Source organism: Colletes gigas, unplaced genomic scaffold (assembly GCF_013123115.1).
Source record: "Colletes gigas isolate AHSC1104 unplaced genomic scaffold, ASM1312311v1 Colletes_gigas_Sc00063, whole genome shotgun sequence".
Classification (NCBI taxonomy): Eukaryota; Metazoa; Arthropoda; class Insecta; order Hymenoptera; family Colletidae; genus Colletes; species Colletes gigas.
In genome coordinates, this window is record NW_025106692.1 from 164,440 (window position 1) to 189,095 (window position 24,656).

Below are 24,656 nucleotides of genomic sequence, written 5' to 3' on the forward strand. Positions count from 1 at the left end.
TCCCAAGGCAAGCGAAATATGCTATTTTTTCCTAATGCGCGTCGATATACTCACGGAGGGATTTTGAACGAGAAACGCGATGGGTTACGAACAAACTCACAAAGAAGAATAAACTCAAAGGCAAATATATATAGGTTTGGATGAAAAAAAGAAAGAAAATTAACTGTCATTCTTAATGTTTTATATATAAATATATATAAATATATATGTTATGTTTCAATGTACACTATGAATCGTATTAACGATATAACACGTATATGATAATATAACAATAATATATATTATATACATATATATTATATATATATATGTATCTATATATATACATATATATGAATGATATATCGTTAAATGGGCTGTGGTAGAAACCTTTATATACTTTATACACCAAACGAGTCAGATCTTCTTGTTTCGTTTGTCTTTCGAGAGATGTGAATGATTAATCGATAATAATGGAAACAACAACAAAACAAAAAGTGGAAAAGAATGAAAGCAATATACACATGGGAAAGATATGGCATCATTTTATAAAGACGCTTCGGTCGTTTGAGTGCGTAGCCACTTGTCCTATATTCTGTCACACAACGATTACCTTGCACAAATTGTACCTAATTATACTTAATATAGTAGGATCCGTCTTAATGATTGTCAATAATGCTGTACCTACCGTACCCGTGGACACGGGCGAATTATGATATTAGGCTAATAAGGCTGTAAGATGTAACTACGATTAGATAGAGATCCCAGTCGCTAAAACTGTGTACTGTGATGCATCTGCTTCGAAGACCAACGCTTCGAGTTCGTTGACTAGAAGTATGGTGCAAGATCGCAACGTACTTTTTCATACCTATTAGAGATGTGTACATACACGCTATCGGGGAGACAAGATACTGAGACACTACTTGCAAACTAAATGACACGAGAACAAAGGGAATAGGTCACATGTTCCAAGTAATTCCCTCATTTTTTCAGATCCTTAAGTCTATCGCCTCTTCTTATAGACGTAAACTCAAAATATTAACTGCCTAATAGCACAAAAATATTTCTCGGATAGTTTATGGCATGCTGTTAGTTTTGGTAATTCGTATCTTTTAATTCTATCCGAATGTGGAACATTATTTAACACTAACCATTCAAACAACTCAGTTTTTCTGGTATACGTCCGAATCTCTGTATTAAAGATGTTTGTAATTTTATTAATGGAGTAAGCTCCTATATCTGTAGTTTTCTGTATTGTTTAAATTTCTAAATGATTCCCCGATATATGGAAATTCTACTACTGTTCCAATTCCCCTTGTTCTTTGCGTCATTTGGTTTGCGGGTAGTGTTTCAACATCTCCTTCTTCCAGTAGTACATACGTCGCTGGACGCCAATCGTTTTCTGACTTTTTTTGTTTATCTTTATCTTTGTTTCTTCTTTTTTTACTCTTTCTCTCTTAGGTTAACTTATGTCGATAAATGATTTTTAAACATAACTTTTTAAAAGTCTCTATTTACAACATAGCAATATTTAATACACAACTTCTTAACGCAATTTTGATATTTCGAAACTTTTCTTTGCGATGTTGTTACTGTAACGACAATTAGATAATATATTCTGGTTTTAATCAGCACTAGCATCGATTCTAGCCGAATTTAGTAATATTTTACTAAGATGCTTTTTCCGATTCTCTTAACTCTCAAAGAGCTTCGATAATCTCGTTTTTTTGGAATCACAAAGCATTACAGTTTTGTTATATCGATAGATTCCAGCTGGTCGTACGAACAATTTATCAGTATTTTATTTTCACAGTCGTTTTTTATTAGTTTTAAAAACTTAATTACTTTTCTCACATTTATTTCTTGTTATTGCATCGATTTTAAGATGGCGAAAATAAGCAACCGCAATTTCTCTGTCAGGAGGGTTACTTTCTAAGCGTATCTTTGAAGCAGCGTGCACGAATAATTGTTTATATAAATGTCATAGCCTTAGTTTCGCTAGTTGAGAAAAAGAACGAATGTTTTAGAACCTTGCTCAATAAATAAAATATTAATTTCGATGTCACGAATTATATACCGATATTAATTTAAGTTAGAGTCCCAAGACAATATAACGTCAACCGTTCTCGCGAAATAAATCGAATGGACAACGACATACACTATCACGTGTACAATTGCATGACCGAGGCAAGCAACGGATTCTAGTATCATTGTTACCAATAATTTCATGAATTGTAGCTGTCCGGCCGACCAACAATCTCCGAAATTTTTATGTAAATTCAAGAAAATCTTTCGGATTCCTTTCGCGTGGTATCTTCAAATAAGCTTCGAGAAGTTCGCTTGCATCTAAAATTGCATCTTTGACTCGCGCAAATTATCGTTGATCGCCGTACCCTCTTTCGAACAAAATAACAGATGATTTATCCAACTGTTCTCGAACGAATATTATTGCGCGACGTTGGACACGCACAGGACCATGTTTTCGTAAAAGTAGAGATAAGACCTTGAGCTTAATGTATTCTCTCATGAAACCGTGTATAAAACTCCTGTTTGTACCTTACTAGTTTACTATGATGCTATTATAGATTACATATAGAGGAATTGAAAGTGAAAGAGAGAGGCGGTCGAATAAATAAGTGAAAGAGAGCACGCGAATAAGCAACAGAGATGTTTATTGTCCATTCGAAGACCACGTTAAGCCTTTTATTTTTCGCAACGAAGCGACGAAATATGAATGTTAGTATCATTTGCAAACAATGCGTATAATTATTGTGCTTTCGCTTAGAAACGTTTCGTAATTTTAATTAAATTGTTTTACGGCATCCTAAAACATTAACGTCGTTAAGTAAAAAGACTAAGTATCAGCAAGGCTGGTGATTAGATTTTGATTAGTTTCCTTTTTTATGTTAAGCAAATCGTTTAGCAAATGTGTTTTACTGAAAGTGTCCTTCCTATGTAAATTTACTTGTTTGTCCTCATAAATTATAAATAAATGATATCTTTCGTGTTCACGTATACCGTAGTTCTTTTATTTTTCTGCAGAATATAGAAACATCATCGAAAAGGTACGTAATAAATTTATTTTTACATTGTGTTAAAGGTTATCCCAGATTTTAACTGGTTTAAATAAGAAACAAATATTATGTAAACTTAGACTATCTTCATCTAATTGTAAGATAGAAAATATTTTCTATCTTTAGTTCTTAAAAGCTTTGATATTTTTAGCAATTTTTCAAGATTAATTAATGTCTGTGGTCCGATAGTAATATAAAATGTAATTTATTCAGGTCTAATAAACCATACAGCGAAATTACAGAGGTGGCGAAGAAGAGATGTTTTATAAAACTGTTTCGATAGTAATACACAAGCACGAGAGTTCCCCGCGACCGCGTGGCGAGCTTCTTCACTTGGGGGATCCCCCTACAGTCGGCCAGTACTGTGGCGGATGCCGGTTTGGTAGAATAGCGAAATAAATTCTACGCTTCAGGTTTCTCACAAAATATATTTCTTGAACCTTTCTCTCGTAGCCGCCACGTTGCAACTGTTTTACCAAAAACGCGTCAGTTACCAACTTACGAACTACACTTATCTTTAGTTATATTCTATGGTACAAACAAGGGGAATCGCCTACATCCCCTAGCGGTTCGGTGTTTTTATTTTTAATCCTAAACCGCGAATCTAACAGTCTTTTTACGGATATATGTCTTTGGTTCCGCGTTCTTTGACTCAAAATTGGTTTCGACACGCGCAGGCTTCAGCCACTCCACGCTGATCATCGTTGGTTTTCCTTTGTATTCAATTCGGAACACATCATCCGATGTCCTGTCCAACACGAGGAAGGGTCCCTCGTATGGCGGTTCCAGTGGCTTCTTGGCAGCATCAACTCTTACGAATACATGAGTGCATTCGTACAACGTCTTATGAACGAAAACCTTTTTCCTAGCGTGATGCGCCGTTGGTACAAGCTTGATCTTTTTAATCTGCTGCCTGAACTTGTTCATAAAGGTACCTGGGTCGGTGTACTCTCCCTGATTAAAAAACTCGCCAAGTAGACGTAACGGTGTCCCGTATAGCATTTTTGCGGCTGAGGCTTTTATATCTTCTTTGTAACTGGTACGTAACCTCAGGAGCACTGTTGGAAGAACCTCCGTCTACTCAGGATTATCATAACAGCTGATCGCAGATTTCAACGACCTGTGCCATCTTTCTATCATTCCGTTTGCTGCCGGGTGATAAGCTGTTGTTCTTATCTTACAGCAACCTAAAAGTTTAACCAGAGGCATGAATAGCTGCGATTCAAATTGCGCACCTTGATCTGTCGTATTTGTTAACGACGTGCCAAATCTAGTTATTAAAAAGTTGTTGTAGCTACTGCGTTCGCCGAGATGTCTATCACTGGGATTGCTTCCGGCCAGCGTGTGAACCGGTCTATAATTCGATGGTGGTAGTGGGCCGACAGTATCAACATGTAAATGTTCAAATCTTCCAGCTGGGATCTCAATGTGCTTCGGTAAGTAACAGCATGCCCATTCCGCGATTTGCTTCTTCATATATGGCCATACAAAGCTTTTACAGATCATTTTCCTGATACTGCGACCGCTAGGATGTGACAGATTATGGACGGAATCGAAAATCTTTTTCCTCAGGCTTTGAGGTATATGGTCTCAGAACATTATTATAGGTATCACAGTAAATGTATGTATTGCTGTCACGTAACGGTATTTTCTGTAATTTCCATCTGTCTCCCATCGACGGCTCTTCCAGGATATCTCGCAGCTCTTGGTCTTGCCATTGTTCTTCAGCTATCTCTTCAGTTGACGCAAGGACTGGTAGATCTATTGTTTATATGCGCGATAGGGCATCTGCCACTGTGTTTCTGTGTTCTTGTATGTGCTCGATTTGCGTGGTGTACTGCTCTATAAAATCTAGCTGCCTCTGCTGCCTTGGTGTCGCTTTATCGCTTTTTTGTAGAAACTAACTTTTTTAATCCAAGGTTCTGTGGAAGCGTAACTACTGGAAACTCCTTTAACATAGCTTGATATCGATTATTGTTATTTATTGTGGATATTGTAGGCATCTGTGATTTTGTTAACGTGCCATTGCGATACAAAGTTGTTGTCGGATCTATTAGGCGACGTTTGTTTAAATCTACCAATAAGTTATAGTGTCGTAGAAATTCAGCACCAATGATTGCCTTACCCACATCTGCCACCACATACTTCCAAGAAAAGTGTCTGCGAAGGCCCAGAAAGAAGGTTATTGTTTTGTTTCCATAAGTATTAATAGCTGTACCGTTTGCAGCGTAGAGTTTGAAATCCGCTGGTGCAGGGTGTCGTCTACGGTTACTGGGGATAACCGAAATGTCTGCACCTGTGTCTATTAGGAAAATATTCTAGATTCCTTATCTGTAATAATGAGACGGTTTTTTGTTTGGTTGTTGTTAACAACCATCTCCACTTGCCACAACCTGCCTAGTTTTCCTGTTTTGAACGCGCGTTCGATTCTGACCATTTACATGGCTGAGCGCCTTTGTATGATCGTTCCCCAAATGTCTTATGATAAAAGCAGTAGTCCGATCTTCCTGACTGCCGATAACGATCTGCGCTTCTTTCACGCACTTCTTCTTTTAATGGGTGCCTCTAGTTGCTCCATTTTTATTGATCACACAGCAATTTCTGCGTTCTGTTCTCGCGATGCTGCACCACGACGCATATCCGGATCGTCCTCCGTAATGGCCGCCACTTCCGTAAACACCGATCTTTCGATTGTTTTGTCCGCCAGTGCTGCCAACTTGTCTAATGCTACATCATCAACCACAGCGAGGATTTCTTGCACCCGCGTGGATAAACGTTGAAGCCATAACGTTTGTAAAACGCTTACACTGACCTTAGCGCCGGCGAGCAATTGCATTTCTCGCGACAATTCTGATGGTTTCCGCCCGTTTAGCTCGATCTCTGTAGGAGTTGGCGCAGTTGCGTTTCTTCGGACAACGCTAACCGGTTGATCAATGCTTCTTTAATTCGTTTGTACGAATCTTCGCAGTCCGGGGCTGAGATAATGTCCGCCACGACTCTGATGACATTTCCATCCAAATGCCGGAGGACTGCTGCACACTTTACAGCATCGGACCTTACCCCGTACGCGGAAAATTCCTTCTTCAACATGGCGAACCATAGCTTGGGGTCATCCTTCCAAAAAACTGGAAATTTTACGCTTCTGAAATCGCTGGCGTTCACCTCCGTTGCTATTCCAGCTTCCTTCGTTACGCTGTCATCCATCTTCATAGGGATTCGGCACCAGTTGTGGCGGATGCCGGTTCGGTATAATAGCAAAATAAATTCTACGCTTCAGTACTCCAACGTAAGGCGTTATCGTGCGGCCACATGCGCGTCATAATGTCACATCTCAAACTCGTAATCGAGACATTACCAAAATTCAATAATTTACTAATAGTATTAGTAAAAATTACGCTCGCAATGTTTAGTAGACATTAAAGTAAATATAGTTTAAACGGAGATAGATTGAATGTAAACATTTACATTTGGTGTTGGTATATTCCTATATTGTATTATAGTATTACTATTTCATTACTGTCTTATATTTTTATCATAACTTTTGAATAAAATTCTAAACGACATACATTAGTATATTTATTATGATGGTCCTCCTTTTTAAACCTTGGAATTTTTTTGGAACATCCCCTTTAATCATGCCATTAGGTGAAAAAATAACCTATGCAAAATCTGAAATTGATCGGACAACGGGAAGGCGCGGCACAACCAAATTTGAAAATTTTGTTTTCTTGTAATTCGGTTTTCTTCGTTTAAATTCACAGTTTTGTATATCGTTGAAGTCATCTTTTTATGCTCTATAAGAATATAGACAAAAAATATATCATTGCGTGAAAAGAAAAAAAAAAATAAGACTGATACATAAATAGCGACGATATACAGGGTGTTCGGCCACCTCTGGGAAAAATTTTAATGGGAGATTCTAGAGGCCAAAATAAGACGAAAATCAAGAATACCAATTTGTTGATGGAGGCTTTGTTAAAAAGTTATTAACGTTTAGTTCCGCCTGTACTGAATTCTTTTCTCGAAAATGCAAAGGATTTCGAAGGTATATCTATTCACCAAAAATGATTGTAATTGATCTCCACAGCCGAAAATAATTTTTCCAGAACGATTTGAAAAATTTATTTTTCGCCGAAACACCTACCCGATTTTTTTTCTCGAAAGTGGATAGGATTTCGGAGGTATGTGTATTGACCAAAAATTATTGTAATTGCCCCCCGCAACCGCAAATAATTTTTCCAAAATGATTTTAAACTTTTCAATTTTCAGGGTAACAGAAAGTTATGGCCTCACATTAGATTTTCAGTATTGAATTTTTTTCTCGAAAATGTGTAGGATTTATGGGGTATGTTTATTGATCAAAAATGATTGTAATTGACCCCTACAATCGAAAATAATTTTTTTAGAACGATTTGAAACCTTTCATTTTCGCCGAAAAATTTAAGCTCCCTTGTCGATTTTTCTTAAAAATTCATTTTTTATTTTTAGTAATTTTGTTTGATGCTCTGTAGAGAAATTGTCTAATACTTTTATGTGGTTACCCATAAGCTTTACTTCCAAAAAAGTTTCATTGAGATATATTCACTATTGTAGAAGTTATGGCTGTTTGAAAATTGAACCATTTTTATGGGATTTTTCTCATTTTCAGGGGTCAAGGATCAACTTTTCGAATATTTTTGGAATTTCTACATATTCTTGACCAAAATACGCGTTGTTTGCATTTTGAAAAATTAAAATCGTCCAATCCGTTCAGAAGTTATGACGTTTTAAATATTCATATGAAATTTTGGGCTAACATTTCTGGCCAGAAATTATATTTTCGGTAAGGAATTTTTTTCTCGAAAGTGGGTAGGATTTCGTGGGTATGTCTATTCACCAGGAATGGTTGTAATCAACCCCTGCAACCAAAAATAATTTTTTCAGAATGATTTGAAATTTTTTAATTTAATGTTTTAAATAACTTTTTAAGGAGGCCTCAATCGAAAAATTGATATTCTTGATTTTCGTCTTATTTTGGCCTCTAGAATCTCCCATTAAAATTTTTTCCACGGGTGGCCGAACACCCTGCATATAGAATTTCGATATTTCTATTTATAGTAGAACATATGATATAAAAAAAGCAATTCTACTGCAATAAAGAAATATCTAGGGGAGTAAAGAATGAAATTATTCTTATTTTTTTTTTTAATCAATTCTATTGAATATGAGTTATACATATATCTTTCATTAAAGTATGTTTTGTCATATTAGGAAATTGTTTTCTGCATTCCGAAATTATTTGTAATACACTTTTGCTTTTGTACATTGCTTTTCTTCCTCATTTTTTGATAATAATTGATTGTATTCTTCCATAAGTTTAACTCCACGTTCAGCAGTGTTATTGATCATCGTCATCTTCCCACGTAACAGGATCTTTTCTTAAAAATCCGGTTGACATGGAAAATCTCTCAAAAAATCTTATGATCTCATGGAAAACGAAATGGTCCAATCCTTTGTTAATATAATTTTTCATATCTTGAGTACCAATTTTCAGTCTTTTGCTAGAGTCATCTATGGCCTCATTGATCCATCGCCTTTACCATTCATAACTTAATGTTCTTTTCCACTTTGCTATCGAAAAAGGATAATGCTAATGCTTTCAGTGTTATATACCACAAGTGATTGAAAAATTTCTTTATTCCTATGTTGCTTACTTCTTCATCAATCTTTCACGAAACACATAAAATTCTGTAACAAATTCCAAATCTTGGCGTGAAATTTCCATTGCTGCTGTACTTCTAATTCATGTTTTCAAATACACTTTGGCAAGAAAGATACAAATATCTCTAATTCCACTTTCTTCTTTATCGCTTAAATGAAATTGTTTCTTGAATGAATATGTTTTCAAGCAATACAAAGCTTTCGCCATCCATCAAGCGTGATGAAAAGCTCCTAGAGCTTGAAAACTTATATATTTTTGGTAATCATCACGTGGTTGTTGCTCATTTTCTAGGATATTTGTTGAAAATTGGATAATTTCTTGAACTAGTGTAGTTTAAATTGTTTGATGGACATATATATTTTCAATTCCAGGTACAAATCTCAATTTATCACACTTTGGTCATGTTTTTCAGTTTCTTGAAACGTTTTGTATAGCGAAACACTGGGAACCAAAAATTTTTATAGTTTTTCTCTAAACACATTCTGTAGAACACATAAAAAAAATCTCAACTTTTTACCTGATGCACACTCAGATCAAAAGCATAATTTCAATTCTTAACAGGAAATAAGAATTCCAATGTTTTGGTTAAAAATTTTTCTTTCTTTATATTCTTTACTTATCAGTATATTTTTTACACTATTATGTACAGTGTAATTACAATAGGAAATGCACTTCTTTAATAACATGAGTTACAATCCTTAAATAACATTAACTCTTATTATTTATTGTTTTAATCCTTCAATTAACTTATAATATTACCATAATTTATTTTGTTATTGCCATTTAACATCTCATTATGAAAAACTACAGAATGCTCGAAGACAAAATGACTTATAAGTAATAATATGTATATGGAGAAATATTCAATATTATAAGATAGTTACAAAGTTTGCATTATAATCTTAATAAACATTAAGGCAAATGTGAAAGAACTTAGTTCGCTGCAATATGGAAATATGCAAATATTTATATAAATGGCATGTAAAAAATGTTCTGTATGGCAGCAATACAATTCAAATCAGATAAGTCTTACTAGGATACCTACTATACATAATGGATAAATCGTACATGCATGATATATACACATACTATTACATTCAACATAGGTGAAGTTAAATATTATTATATAGTATACAATCGCTCGTACATATTTGGTTAAGTATTTTATATGAAATGATTTGCATTCGTGATTTGACCCAACTATTGAAATGTGGAACATAACATAACTAAAAATTGTATCATTATACTCTTAATCTTGATTACACATAACAAAAGTCTAAACTCATAATATTGATTTTTCAAATAACATCAAATATCCAAGACATCGAATCTATGATATATTAGTTTAAATGAATGAATTTCCAATGTAAACATTAAGTTTAAAAAAAAAAACTTAGACTTCATATTCTTTTAAATTATTGCTGTTTCATTTATATTACATTATATGTAAACAAACAAAAATTGTATTATAATTGAAAAATCAGCATCAGAATTCAAACTTTTTATAATTTTCTGATTTCTAAACATTTATACGAATGCTAATAGATTCCTATATATACTGTGTACGTAAAATACATTTGTTTCATATAAGTGTTTCGTTCTCAATATAAGCGATACATACCAGAATGTAACAAAATAATTACTGTTATGTTTACAGTAATAATTGAAAGAAATTATATAATGAAAACCCAATCACTTATATGTCACAAGTACTAAGCATGATTATCAACGTCATATTTTACGCAATACTTTTATCTTTGGCATATATGTTAAAAGATGTAAACGAATAACTGTTACCTGTCTGCATCGTACATAATAACTTAAACAGTATAAACCTAAACGATTATAAGTTTACATATTTTTGCGCCATAATTAGTGATTAAATTGGTTTTTTCTCATTCCCCTTGGTCTTTTGTAAATTATATACCTAAGAATGTAAATTCGTTGAGGTTGTAAAATATAATACATTTGTAACTGTTACTTACATATAATAAAACAGATTACAAATTTGCATCAGCGATTATTAATATTATAAAGGAAATCACAAATAGCTTTACTAGATTTTTTATATCGATTTGAGTTTGAAAAATTTGGATTTATAGATAAGTAATGCTCGTCCGAAGTACAAGAACTAATCTTGAATATTTTAAATCCAATTAATAAAAATCAAGAGTATATAATAGCATCCTTTGTTCATGATAATATATATAACATTACAATAAATTATATCAAATTTTATAGTAATGCAGTTCAATAGTCTCCTATGTTCGTATAAACAAGATGAAACCTAAGAAATGTTTGTTTAATTTCGTTGATGTTGTAATACATACATATACACACACATACACGCGTGCGCACACATTTGAGGCATCAAAGCTAAAAATAGTGTATACATATTTACTTTCTAAATATTGACTATTTTTAAGTTTTGAAACTATGCATTCTATGACCTAATGTCAATTCAACTTTAATAATCTGTACTGAAAGAACTACAATTATAAGTCTTATTAACAATGATTCTTTTAAAGACATTCGAACCGAAAAGAAACAATATGCACTATAATGATAATTTAGGTAAGGTCACATTTATCCCAGAATCACACTTTGACGTTAGAACATTATTAACATTGTAACCAATACTTTATTAACAGAGCTCTGCTTTCTACGTATTAATAACGATTGTTTGCAATATCATATTGAAGTAGATTCAGCATTCAGTCCTGTTAACATGTGATAATGCTGTTGTAAACGTTTTAAATTGGTTGACAAACACGCATTTTCTATATACAAATCTTTTACTAATATATCAGTTCGCGCCAATCGTTCAGCCTGTGAAAAGTTACATAAATATATCAAAATATGTAACTAAATTATCTAAAATGTTCTAATGTATTGACGCTATACTATAATCATAATATTAATTAAAAATTATATTTGAAAATTTTAATATTTATTAAAATGTTGTTTAAAAAATTACGAACCTGTTCTGCGCTTGTTTGAAATTCTATTTGTAACCTTTTTTGTGTATTACGAAGAAGGTACTGTAATTCCGATACTTCTAATCGATGTTGCGATATAATATCTAGAAAAATATCGTTACTTTATTCATTTCTAATATTATAGTAAGGAGGTTCATAAATATAAATATATTTTAGGTATGCAATTTGAGATTTAAAAAATTCTTTGAACAAAATTATAAAAAAACTCACGTTGTAATACGCATTCAACTTGATATTGTTGTTGCTTAAAACATTCTTGCAATTGGTGTTTTTTACGCTCTTGCGTTTGAAGTTTTGTACTTAAGTTGTGTAGTATATTTAGATTTACACAACATACTTGTTTCTGTGCATTACTTTGTATGCACTGACAATTTGCAGCTCTTAAAGCTTGCGACTTTAATGAATTCTGCATTAAGTCGTATTCCTTATCGTGTATACTTTCATCCTTTGCAAAGTTTCCACAAACTTCTGTTGTCTTCCAATGGGATTCTGGCTTTTCAAATTTACACGTACTATTTACATCTCTGACAGAATACTGTGTATGCATTTGATGCAGATTACAATTGTTAATGCCCAAGTTTTCCTTTGTTACACATGGATTAAAGTCATTCGATAAGGCAGAAGATTCTAACATTCGATTGTATTTAAATTCTTCAGGAAGTTTACGAATATTATCGTTACATTGAGTAAACATGGAAGTAGATTCACTGGACGGTTGAACGTTAAATGAATTATTAGGAACATAATTTGATCGTATTAATAAAGGCGAAAATAGAAACTCGTCTGTAACTTGAACAGATATATCAGTCATTGTTGGCCGTTCTAAGGATTTCACTGTTTCATGCAAACATTTAATTTCTTTATCTTTCTGAGATATTTCTTCTTCCACTTGGGTCTTCCATTTTTCGAATTCTTCATCAAGATCTAGATACTTTATAAATAAAATAATGTACAATTTTGTAAGTTATATTTACTTATAAATTATTAAATTTTGATAACACTGTTAATAATAGATATAAGAGTCAAGAGAAAAATTATACACGGTGTTCGGCCACCCCTGGGAAAAATTTTAATGGGGTATACTAGAGGCCAAAATAGGACGAAAATCAAGAATACCAATTTGTTGATGAAGGCTTTGTTAAAAAGTTATTAACGTTTAAAGTTCCGCCCATACTGAATTTTTTTCTCGAAAATGCGCAGGATTTCGGGGGTATGTCTATTCACCAAAAATGATTGTAATTGACCCCCGCAACCGAAAATAATTTTTCCAGAACGATTTGAAATTTTTGAATTTAATTGTTAATAACTTTTTAACGAAGCCTTCATCAATAAATTGGTATTCTTGATTTTCGTCTTATTTTGGCCTCTAGAATCCCTCATTAAAATTTTTCCCAGGGATGGCTGAACACCCTGTATAATAGTTTCTCTTAAGAAAATGTCAATGGCATTGAACAGAATTTTTTTAACAACAATTTAATACGCTTTAAAAAAATGTTCAACTACTCATAAACATTAGGCTTACAACTTAAATAAGAATAACTTTTTTACACGTTATCTGAACTAAATTTAGTAACTTCTATTGAAATTCTCTTTTTTTAATATAATGCTAAAAATGAAAAAAATAAACTAAAATTTCAATTTAAAAAACTTAGTAGGACACTATATAACAAAAAGACATTTTATAATTACATGAAACAAAATATAATTACTGATATACGTACTAATAAAAATGGAAGACTTACTTGTTGTTCTAAATTGATCTTCTCTTCAATTGGAGACAGACGTCCACTACTTTTTACTTTATCTACTGGACTAATTAGCTCTTCATATTCTTCCATTTTAGCTATAAGTTCTGAAAACTTTTCATCGCTAATTTTTTGTTCTTGTTCAAAAAGTTGTCTTTCTTCTTCTAGTTTAGCAGTCCAATAATCTTCGCATTCTTCATATTCTATTTGCAATAAATCAAGACTTCTTTCTAATTCTGCACATTGTTCGGTTAATTGTTTCTTTTCTGTAGCATGTGCCGTTTGAAGTTCTTGTAGTTTTAAATTCAGAAAATTAACATCTTCAACAGACTCACTTTTCACTAAACTTGAATTAATTTTTGTACTGATTTCATTTGTTATCTTTTCTTTTTCCTTACTTGACTTTGAATGATCCATAGTTATATGTTCTTCTTTTCGAGGAGGATAATCTCTGAGACTTGGAACTTTATTTTGTGTTGCGCTTTTTAGATCTTGATTATTGAAATTATCATCGACATCACAATTATTCTCATTATTATTGGATATCGTAACTCGTTTAACAGAAAGAGAATTTTTATGTTGTTTAGAAACAACAAAATCTCTTAACGATTCACTCGTTCGTTCTTCACATTCTGTTTCCATTTCGGATGCAATACTTTTAATAGGATCAGCTTCTTTAAACATTTGCGCATTCGAATTTAATTGTAATTTCACGATTATTCTTGAGATTTCATCTCTAAATACACAATTCTCAAAAGTACATATGTTACTACTCGCTAAAATATTTTTTAATTGTTTTATAACCAAGTTTTTAACATTTGTTGAATCTATCTTTCTACAATTTTTCACGTTCTCCTCTTCATTGGAAATACAAGGGACCTATGTAAATAACAAAGAAATTTTATACGTTAAAAATGTACTTCACATTAATAATTTGTAGTATTCGATTTAAAAATGTATTTCACATTTTTATGTCAAATATATTTTTAAATCGAATACTACAAATTATTAAACTCAACTTACGGATGTGGAATGTTTTAAAAGTACATCTAAGTCATCTTCTTCGTCCACTATAAATGCTTCTTTGTCTGAAGGAACATTTTTCATATTAATCTTTCATAAATAAAGCGAAAACATAAATGAAATACGTAATATTCTTGTTACCTTCTATTTCATCGGACTGAATGTTTCTTGCTACACGTTCGCTTGATAAATGATTCCGTCTACAATAACAAAATATAAAATTAAATTTATTTCTTAAACATCAAATATATTCTGTAATATACATTACCGTGTATCTTTATTATGGGTATAACGTAGTTTTAAAGTTTCTAATTCAGCCATAAGTTCATCATTTTGGTCTCGTAAAAGAACAGCTTCCGACTGTATCTGTTTAATACGATCAACTAAATATATAACTTCTTGTTGATGCTTCATTTCTATATTTTCCGACTAAATAGAAAAGCAATAAACTTTATTACAAATATGAGAATTTTGTACATATTGGATGTTCCATAACATGCTGGGGACTACTTCAGTGACGAACATTTTTTTATTATTTTTATAACCCCTATCCACTTACTTCAGCAGCAAATAGGGTTCATAAAAACAATAAAAAATATTCATATAATCGTGTGCTGCACTTGACTTTATTGTCAAACTATGCTCTTTGTATCGAAACTATTAATACTACCAAATCAAAAACTATTTATGGGAATATAACAATTTCTTAACTAACAATTTTGTATAAATTTGAAGTCCCTTATAAATGCGAGTGAATACTATCGATTTCAGATAGTAATGTATAATTTTATATCACATCGTTTTGATACCAATTCGTTAACAATTTCCATACAAATATTTTTATAATGAATACTTGATTAATACCAATATAAACTAAATAGACATTGATATTGTTATAAATGTATCAAAAATAATAAACAAACCGCTTCTTACCACATGTTATGAAATACCCTGTATACATATATGTATCTTGTTTATCAATTATTTTAAAAATACCTCATCATGTTCTGCCGCCAATATTTTCATCTGAATTAGCAACTCATTATTTGATTGTTTAAGCTTTTCAATTTGACTACGAAGATTCTCATTTTCAGTTTCTAAAATTTGATTTTCCTGTAACGTATTTACAAACTTATTTCTAATTTCATGATTCTCTTTCTGTAATGTTTGTATTTGATCGTCCTTCGATTTCAAAGCATTAGCACTTGTGTCTCGCTCAGAACTAAGTTGATTTGAAAGATCTAGTACAGTTTCAGAGTAACGTTGTTCGAGTTGCTTCCGTAAGCTTTGCACAACCTCTTCTTGTCGATTATGTTGCTCATCAATTTCTTGAGCGAGAGTGTTTGCTCGTTCATTAGCTTTTATAATATCAATGCGTAATTTTTCTTTCTCACCATTTATATTCTCTATCATAAGACTAAAAATATAAAAATATTATTAATAAGTTACATATTTTTGTTTTAAATGCTCTCGTTTACAATGTTTATAATACGTACTTTAAATTATGTAATTCCTCTTGATATAGTATTAGAACATCTCGTAACAACATTATATGTGATCGAATTGCAGGATGATCTAATGAATCATTAAAATTTTTCAATTCATCACACAAAGTAGTCGTTAAATCGGCTAGACAAATTTCAGAATTTTTGAGACTGTCATCCGTTAACAAAGATGTATTCATACCAGAATGTTTCCATGTATCCAGAAAAGTATTACTCCTTGCGAAGCTATTATTCGATAAATGGAAAATAAATATACGTACATTTATTGAATATTAGATATTTAAAAACGAAGTTCATACTAAGTGGAACAACTATGGCATAGTACCTCGTTTTACGAGGCGGATGTATATCAAAATTACGTTTTCTAAAATCTATTTCAGTTAATTCCTTTGCAGACTCATTATTCTTATCTAACGTTAATTGTTCTTCCACGATTGTCTTGTTCTGAAATATGATAAGAAATTCATCCAAACTGATTAATCCGTCACAATTTTGGTCAAGCTTCTCAAAGATGCACTGTATGATCTGCACAAAAGATTATTTTTTATTACTTTAAAAACACTTGTCGTAAACACCTTATTCTCCAAATCTGTTTCAAACAATTCGATATAATAAAAAAAAAATCGAAGTGTACAAGATTTACTAACTATGTGCATCGTTATAAAAAGTAATAACTATGTAATTACTTGTTTTGGAAGAGTTGGAATTCCTAAACAATTGGTTATAAAATACATTGTTGCAGAATCTACATTTTCCTTTAAACAGCTATTTATTTTTTCCCATAGACATTTTAATCTATTTTCATCTAATGTCACACCTGAAATGTAATATTTATTTTTAATAGTTATTTGTTAAAAATAAAATGTCAGTTTCAACACGAAAACTAAACAAAATTCTTAGTTTTTATTATTCTTAAATAAAGTAGACGCTATAATCACCTGTTTTTACATTAAGAATATCTATGCGAGAGCTGGAATTATTAGGCGTTACGGAGCTACATGTTTTACTATCTACAATACATGAACTTATATCACTTTGCGACTCTGGTGAAAAATCCTTATCCACATGAGTAATTAATTCTTGTGTTTTGCCTAATAAAGTCAATAAAGCTGTCCTAAATTCTTGAAACGATATAGACTGCTTTTCCTGCTTATATTGCTGAATACAAGATTTTAGCTCTTCGCTCTGTTCTGTAAGATCTAATTTATGGCATAAACTAAGCCAATTATCCTCCTGCAATTCAGTTTCTTCTTTCGTTAAGCAACTTTGAAACACAGCATAAAGCTGTTGTTCATAAGGATCATCGTTGTGTTCATCCATGGCATCCTTTCATTGTTTTTATTTGTTATAAAGTACAATAGATCTACAAATACAATTATATTATCTTTTTCATATTTTTCAATATAAAAGTTAAATAAAATTAAATTAAAACACAATTGAAATTCGTAAGATTTAAAACTTACAATCTTATTTACTTTTTTGTCGTCAAAAGTTGAAATATTCCCTGTGTTTTATTAGAAACATCCCAACTTCGGACAACAAAGAGTTAGTAATGATTGTAAGTATAATAAATAATATAAAATATTATGCAATTCAAATTTTGTTAAAATTTAAGAAATTAGACATAAATGGTTTCAAATATATACTTTTATTTACCACTATAATACAATTAATATTATTTAATGAATCTATATGAAAACACGACTACACGTATTGAAAACTATATACTAAAAAGAGTTACAAAATTTCTTTCCACTCGTGTGCTTTGCAATTTATTAGAATTATTATTTACAATATAAATATTTTTAATATTCTTGGTTAAAAACTCTTCTATGTAAATTTCAAAAACTAATTTTGTTGAATGTTTTAAACATAACAGGCACTGCGAAATATTTAAAATGATCAAGATGTACTTTCTTGATTCGACAATGAAAAACGTTAACCTAAGAAATATATCCGAAGATTTCTAATTTACGATATAAAGTAAATTAATAACACAAATGTGTGTATGTTCGTGATCTTTCGAACAAATCAATTGTTTCTTCAAAGGAAAACCGTTACAATTAGTTTTCGTTATTTTTAGATTGCGTAACAAATATGTTGCAAAATAAATTATACCTGTAGTAGAATAATTGAGACTTGTACAAAACTTAGCAAATTTATAATAATTAGAAATCTAAGAGTATTGAACTGTGATTAACGAAATTCATTATTACAATCTTTTGTTATACGAGAAATTAAACATATACGTTATAAAATGATTATAACCTACCATTAAATTACAAAATTCGTATCACGAGAACACGTATCATGTATCTATATATGTATGTATATACATATCACAGTACTATGCCGACGTAGGAACGATACACAGCACTAAAATATTTACTACGCTTATATGGTTCTACCCTTGACTGTTAAATTCAATTTGACAGTTTTTCAGGAAGTTTCAAACTTGTACTACCTAAGTAATGTCATAGTCATACGATTATAAAAAAAAATAAACAGTTTAAATCTATTAAATCACAATGAGAAACGATAGATGGCGTATATCGTGTGAGTACTGTGGCTTCTTTTCACCACGATTTAAATAATAGTGTAACAGTTCAAACAATTTCTGTTATGTTTATACGTGCATACTATACTATATATAAAGTTTCGCAAAATACCATTTTACAAAAACTGTAATATAAAATGCAAATAATGGTTTGAAAAAAGTCTTACAAATTTAATAAATTGATTTGTTAATTGACATACATAATGTAATTTCATATACTTATACGTTTTAACTAAAGTGAAGAGATATTTATTTACATTTAAATCGATTAAGAACGATTATATTCGTTCAAAATCTATGTATAACTGAAATTCTTTAAGAACAGTGAATGTTGTGATATTTAACACCATGCAGAAATCACTATAATTCACTATATATTCAGAATTATGATTTTGATGACGCGTATCGATTCTATTGTTATCAATTTATAAATTTCGATCCAGTATCGATACATATTACATATAAAAGATGTGAGTATCAAAATACCTGTTTGATATTTTTATATTTCTGTAATACGTGTAGCATGCTTATGTATTCGCTAGAGGTGTGCAAGAGGTGTGTGGATTAGGTGGTTCCCGGAAATTTCGAAATTCCTGAAGGAATTGGATTTCCCGAGAAAGTCAAGATTCCCGAAAATTTTGAGAACCCAGCTACTGTTTTTAATGGGAGATTCTGGAGGTCAAAATAAGACGAAAATCAAGAATGCCAATTTGTTGATTGAGTCTTCGTTAAAAAGTTACCAACGTTTAAAGTTCCACCTGTAGAATGGCAATCTGAGAACAGCTGCGTGCGCACGACAGTGGTTCTCACTTATCAAACTGTATGGCTGTCGATGAGTCAGTAAGTAGAGTTTCTCACGCTGAGTGAGAACCACTATCATCCGCACACAGCTGTATGCAGGTTGGCTACCTACAGGCGAAAATTTAAACGTTAATAACTTTTCAACGAAGCCCCAATCAACAAATTGGTATTCTAGACTTTCGTCTTATTTTGGCCTCTAGAATCTTTCATTAAAATTTTTTCCAGGGGTGACCGATCATCTTGTATAGCAGCCTACAAAAGATGTAAATACACAGTTACACGTTTGTTTATATGACACTTTTAAAAAGAATTTGTGATAGACACCATTCTTTCAATTTTTAAACCGAATATAAATAGTGTTAGTGAGTTCTTGAAATTTTCGGAAATCTCGGTTTTTTCCAAAATTCCGACTTTTTTTAGAATCCCGGCTCTTTCGAGTATTCCAATAAATTCGATAGTCTCAAAACTTACGGGTACTCGACCAATCCCAAAAAAATTTCGTGTTCTCGATCCGACCCAATAATTCGGGGTTCTCTGCTTCTGGCACACTTCTAGTATTCATACATTCTTTTCATGAAAACCTTACACAGTACTTCAGTTAGTAAATAGTACATCTAGTAATGATATATTCATCGATTATAGTTTTGGGCGGTAATGCGAATAACGGTGCAGTAGTGAAAGTTCGTTTACTTAAATTTGTTAATGTTGTTCGTTATTTCTATTTAGTCTAAAATATGGGGATTACCGGTTTACTTCCTTTCTTAGAAAAATCTTCAAAGAGAACAAATATTAATCAGTTTACTGGTGGTACTGTTGCTATTGATTCTTATTGTTGGCTACATAAAGGTGTATTTTCTTGCGCTGACAAACTGCAAATGGGACAACCGACAAATGCGTAAGAAAGTTATTATAATTATATTATTTACCAAAATAATTTATTGTATAATCATTGTCACTCTTTAGATATGTTCAGTATTGTATGAAATTTGTACATATGTTGCTTACATATAAAATAAAACCAATTCTTGTATTCGATGGACGACATTTACCTGCTAAAGCCCAAACTGAAACTAAACGTCGAGAGTATGTATAATTCAATTTTGTTTTCAAATATTTATTCCATACATTAGTAATACATATTGCATATAATTAATATTAAATGTTAAATCGATATTCAATAGATTAATTAAAGATTTTTCAATAGAAAATCTTATTTAGTATTAATTATAATTGTGTATTCATTTAATATAAACGAATGAAAATTAAAACGAGCAAATTTGAAAATATATATATTTATATTTCCTTTAAAATCCTGGAATTGTGTTTATGTATTTAGAGCTAGACAAACAAATCGTCGTAAAGGTATTGAGTTAATGAAAATGGGGCAGTATGCAGAAGGAAGAAATTTATTACGAAGGTCTATAAATATAACGCATGAAATGGCATTAGAATTAATTAAACAGTGCCAGGAAATGAATATTGATTGTATTGTAGCACCTTACGAGGCAGATGCACAGTTAGCATATCTTAATATCAATGGAATTGCTGATGTTGTGATTACCGAAGATAGTGATTTAACATTGTTTGGTTGCAAAAAGGTTGATATTCTTCTGTGTATATTTTAAATTATTTTCATTTTATATAACTAATTTTATAAGCTCATGAATAGTTTAAATATAAAGCTAAATATATAAAATTAATCATACATGATTTCATAATTTCAGAAACAAATTTATTTTTCTTTTTTAAATTATAGGTATTTTTTAAAATGGATATAAATGGTAATGGTCTTTTAATTGATCAAGAACGATTGCATCTTGCAATGAATATAAGTCCTGAACATTTCAGTATAGACAATTTTCGTTATATGTGCATTTTATCAGGATGTGATTATTTACCATCCCTTCCTGGTATTGGACTGAGTAAAGCAAAAAAGTTTATTATGATAAATACAGACTGTGATATACATAGGGTAATTATTCCGAAATTTATATGTATAAATTTTCTAAATACATAATCAAAGATTATACAAGATGTTCGGATACCTTACGAAAAAAATTTAATGGAAGATTCTAGAGACCAAGATAAGATGAAAATCAAGCATGCTAATTTGTTAATTAAGGCTTCGTTAAAAAGTTATTAATGTTTAAAGTTCAGCCTGTAGAACGGCAATCTGCGAACAATTGCGTGTACGCGGTAGATTGAGGCAGGTCGGTCCTAGTGATTCTCACTTACAAAACTATAAGTAGGATGCGTCAGTAAGTAGAGTTTCTCATGTTGAGTGAGAACCACTAGGACCGACCTGTCGCGACCGCCAGATTGCCGTTCTAAAGTAATGTAAAGTAATTATATTTATATTACAGGCTTTAACACGTTTGGCGTCTTATTTAAATATGAAATCGCTTGTTGTAACAAAGGAATATAGGGATGCATTTATATTAGCAGTTATTACTTTTAAACACCAATTAGTATATTGTCCTTTGCAAAGAAAACAAGTTCGTTTAAATTCACCTGCGTTAGATGTGACAGAGGAACAATTATATTATGCTGGTGTGGAGACAAATCCAGATATTGCATTACAACTTGCTTTAGGAAACATAGATCCAATTTCTTTAAAACAACTTCATAACTTTGACCCTGATAAAATGAAGGTAAATGCTTAGAATAAATTCTCTTCCGGAAATCTATTTACTGTCTCTGAATGTTATTTGAATTTATATATCTTAGAATCATAATAACGAATCTACTACGTGGGGCCAAAAAGCAAGTCGCCCTAAACACATTAGCATTTGGTCAGAAAAATATAAGTTAAAAGAAAATCCATTACGAGAATCTCAAAGTAAGAATCTCATGACATGGCCAAATACCACTGGTAAGAAGATGGTTCTCCAAACAAGTCGCTTAAAAAAAACTATTTTGGCAAAACAGGATAATTTTGGTATGAAATTAATTAAATATATACATATTAGAAATGAACTGTTAATTAAATGTGTGTGAATATTTAAAATAATAACTTTACAAATATTGTAGAATGTACAGAATTGAATCAAAAAGAAATTTTAAACGCATATGAAGAGACTAGAGTCCCAACGAATGCAGAAAACAATTTAAAAATAGATGTATATACACTTAATGAAGAAAAAGTGTCTCCTATTTTAATTAGAAGAACAAATCCATTTTCAAAAGGGTCATCTAATAATAAAACTTCTCCGAGTCTTTTGTTCAACAACAGAAATCGAATAAAAGGAAGGAACGTAATGCGTATTAAACGAACAATTATAAATGAAGAAACTATAACAGAAAGTAAATTTTTTTCCAAATCAACAGATGATGTAGAAAATAGCAATATTAAAGGAACCAACAATATGCTGTGTTCGCCCAATAATTCAAATGAAATTTTACTGGGACAAGAAAACGTACAATTGCACAAAACTGATGAAACAAACATTAATTTTCAAGCTTGTGTGGTAACTAATGAAATGGAAACAGAATCACACTCTATGGATATAGATGAAGAGCATAATGAATTGTTCGAACCAAATCAATACAATAATGCAAAGTCGTCAGATAATTGTTGCAATAATGATATAGGATCATATTTAGATGTAGAAATAAATGAATTAGGCCCAAACAAAAGAAGTGAAGCATCGTACAATTTAGATAATTCGTTGAATTTATTAAAATCTGATATAGATCCTGATTTCTTAATTCAACAAGAGGATATAAGTACTTTAAATACTAGTTTGTATAAATGGTCCAATACAAAATTGACTGCACAAATAGATAATAAAGTTAAACAATGCAAAAGCTCTATAAATTCTGGAACAGTAAGTATTGCAGCTTTATTAAAAACACTTATATATTTCTTAAAAGTAACTCCTAACTTACAATATAAACAACTAACATATATTAAAATATATATTTTTTGTAGGCTGTAAATAAAAAAGCAAATATGACAAACAGTACACGTCGAAGCCAACAATTATGTTCAGTACAAAGACAACAAAGCTTATTAAGTATGTATGGATTTGAAAAAAAAAGAAGTAAGTATAGTATACTAAAATGTTCGTAATTTATTAACAATTAATATATTATAAAATTTTAAATAAAAATTTTCAACTCATAAAATTTATTCAAAATTATATGAACATCGTTTATTTACAGAAGTAACTTAATAAATACTTCACATACCAGGATTGTTTGACATAAAAATGTGTGCTGTGCTACAACTATTATGCAAGCGGATAATTATATGGACTGAATAAATGTGATTATTTACAAGAGACGAAAATGTATGTATGTACATACAAATACAGTTTTCTTACTGTTAATGTAACTTTATACACGTATATATAAATATATCATTACAAATGTAATAAAATTCATTTATTTTTGCTACAAACAAGAAACTTTTCAAAAGAGAATATCAATTTTTTGTATTTTCTGTTTCTTCCCATGGTCTTGGTATTCGAACGTTACTCCAGTTATCAATATCTAACTGCTAAGAAATATTAACATACATTATTAAGTTACTATTTACAATTTTTGTTGTAGTACTATAATACTTTTATTTGTAATGATTTAAAAAATGAACTACCTTATTAATTGCAACGATAATTAAATATATTAATCGTATTATTATGAAATATGTATAAATGAGGGGCTTAATTCTGAACAATTTTTCCTTATGCACGTTACAAAAAATTGTTGCTATTCCATAAAATTAAATTCTAATGCCACCAGCATTAATTTAAGTATGAAGGGGGGTTAGGTTTTGATTATCATTATTTGTAATAATAAAATTACATAATACATTACACAATATTTAAAATTAACTTCATTTTTTACGTACCTTTTTCAAATTTTCGTATTCTGTTTCCAAAGGAAGAGTTTCGTTCATTTTAATACCCGCTTTATCGAAGTCTTTCTTTACTTCATATAGTGAAACTTTTCTATATTTGTACCTAAAGAGATTAAACGAAAATAAATAATAATCGTTAATAATAAATTGTAAAAGCAAGAAACATACATAAAAGTACATACTTTATTGCTGTAAATTCGCGGACAAGAAATGATCCTCCTACGACAAGGATCATAAGTGGCAGAAAATGTTTAAATATTTTACCCTCAAAGAATTTTGACATTATACTAAAGATTATGTTACACACCGGTTACAGTGAGATTTAAGTTATCGCATCGCCTTATCGTGAGTGCCACTCAAAGAATGACAATGTATACTGTATCACAGCCCAGTCTAGTACTAGCCGTGCTA

General features: G+C 31.0%; 6 protein-coding genes across 9 annotated transcripts; 1 reads left to right on the plus strand and 5 right to left on the minus strand.

Moving 5' to 3' along the window:
- Positions 1-3,644: 3,644 nt before the first annotated feature.
- LOC122403615 lies at positions 3,645-4,055 on the minus strand. The gene has a single exon (XM_043407229.1). It carries the CDS (start codon positions 4,053-4,055, stop codon positions 3,645-3,647), a length of 411 nt encoding a protein of 136 aa, XP_043263164.1.
- A 75-nt stretch (positions 4,056-4,130) lies between these two features.
- Positions 4,131-4,771, minus strand: LOC122403616. The gene is made up of 2 exons (XM_043407230.1): positions 4,692-4,771; positions 4,131-4,626 (listed from the first exon to the last, which is right to left on the minus strand). The coding sequence occupies exons 1-2, from the start codon at positions 4,769-4,771 to the stop codon at positions 4,131-4,133; spliced, it is 576 nt and encodes a 191-aa protein (XP_043263165.1).
- Positions 4,772-5,640: 869 nt separating this feature from the next.
- Positions 5,641-6,257, minus strand: LOC122403617. The gene is made up of 2 exons (XM_043407231.1): positions 6,010-6,257; positions 5,641-5,959 (listed from the first exon to the last, which is right to left on the minus strand). Exons 1-2 carry the CDS (start codon positions 6,255-6,257, stop codon positions 5,641-5,643), a joined length of 567 nt encoding a protein of 188 aa, XP_043263166.1.
- A 4,093-nt stretch (positions 6,258-10,350) lies between these two features.
- Positions 10,351-20,199, minus strand: LOC122403606 (blastoderm-specific protein 25D). 3 transcript variants are annotated; one of them, XM_043407217.1, is made up of 13 exons: positions 20,130-20,199; positions 16,965-17,389; positions 16,713-16,843; positions 16,352-16,551; positions 16,018-16,251; positions 15,518-15,938; positions 14,790-14,950; positions 14,663-14,721; positions 14,522-14,586; positions 13,496-14,377; positions 11,964-12,684; positions 11,736-11,836; positions 10,351-11,583 (listed from the first exon to the last, which is right to left on the minus strand). In XM_043407217.1, exons 2-13 carry the CDS (start codon positions 17,344-17,346, stop codon positions 11,446-11,448), a joined length of 3,495 nt encoding a protein of 1,164 aa, XP_043263152.1. In that variant the 5' UTR covers positions 17,347-17,389; positions 20,130-20,199; the 3' UTR covers positions 10,351-11,445. The 3 variants fall into 3 exon arrangements, with proteins under 3 accessions (XP_043263152.1, XP_043263150.1, XP_043263151.1); XM_043407215.1 differs by lacking the exon at positions 20,130-20,199 and adding an exon at positions 18,299-18,478; XM_043407216.1 differs by lacking the exon at positions 20,130-20,199 and adding an exon at positions 18,145-18,249.
- On the plus strand, positions 20,119-23,667 carry LOC122403607 (exonuclease 1). The gene is made up of 9 exons (XM_043407218.1): positions 20,119-20,279; positions 20,348-20,467; positions 20,721-20,982; positions 21,141-21,356; positions 21,748-22,035; positions 22,112-22,322; positions 22,415-23,211; positions 23,316-23,427; positions 23,549-23,667. The coding sequence occupies exons 1-9, from the start codon at positions 20,119-20,121 to the stop codon at positions 23,557-23,559; spliced, it is 2,178 nt and encodes a 725-aa protein (XP_043263153.1). The 3' UTR covers positions 23,560-23,667.
- Positions 23,590-24,605, minus strand: LOC122403608 (cytochrome c oxidase assembly protein COX16 homolog, mitochondrial). Of its 2 annotated transcripts, none has more exons than XM_043407221.1 (3): positions 24,428-24,605; positions 24,237-24,348; positions 23,590-23,882 (listed from the first exon to the last, which is right to left on the minus strand). In XM_043407221.1, exons 1-3 carry the CDS (start codon positions 24,526-24,528, stop codon positions 23,811-23,813), a joined length of 285 nt encoding a protein of 94 aa, XP_043263156.1. In that variant the 5' UTR covers positions 24,529-24,605; the 3' UTR covers positions 23,590-23,810. The 2 variants fall into 2 exon arrangements, with proteins under 2 accessions (XP_043263156.1, XP_043263155.1); XM_043407220.1 differs by having other exon boundaries at positions 23,591-23,885.
- Between the last annotated feature and the right edge of the window lie 51 nt (positions 24,606-24,656).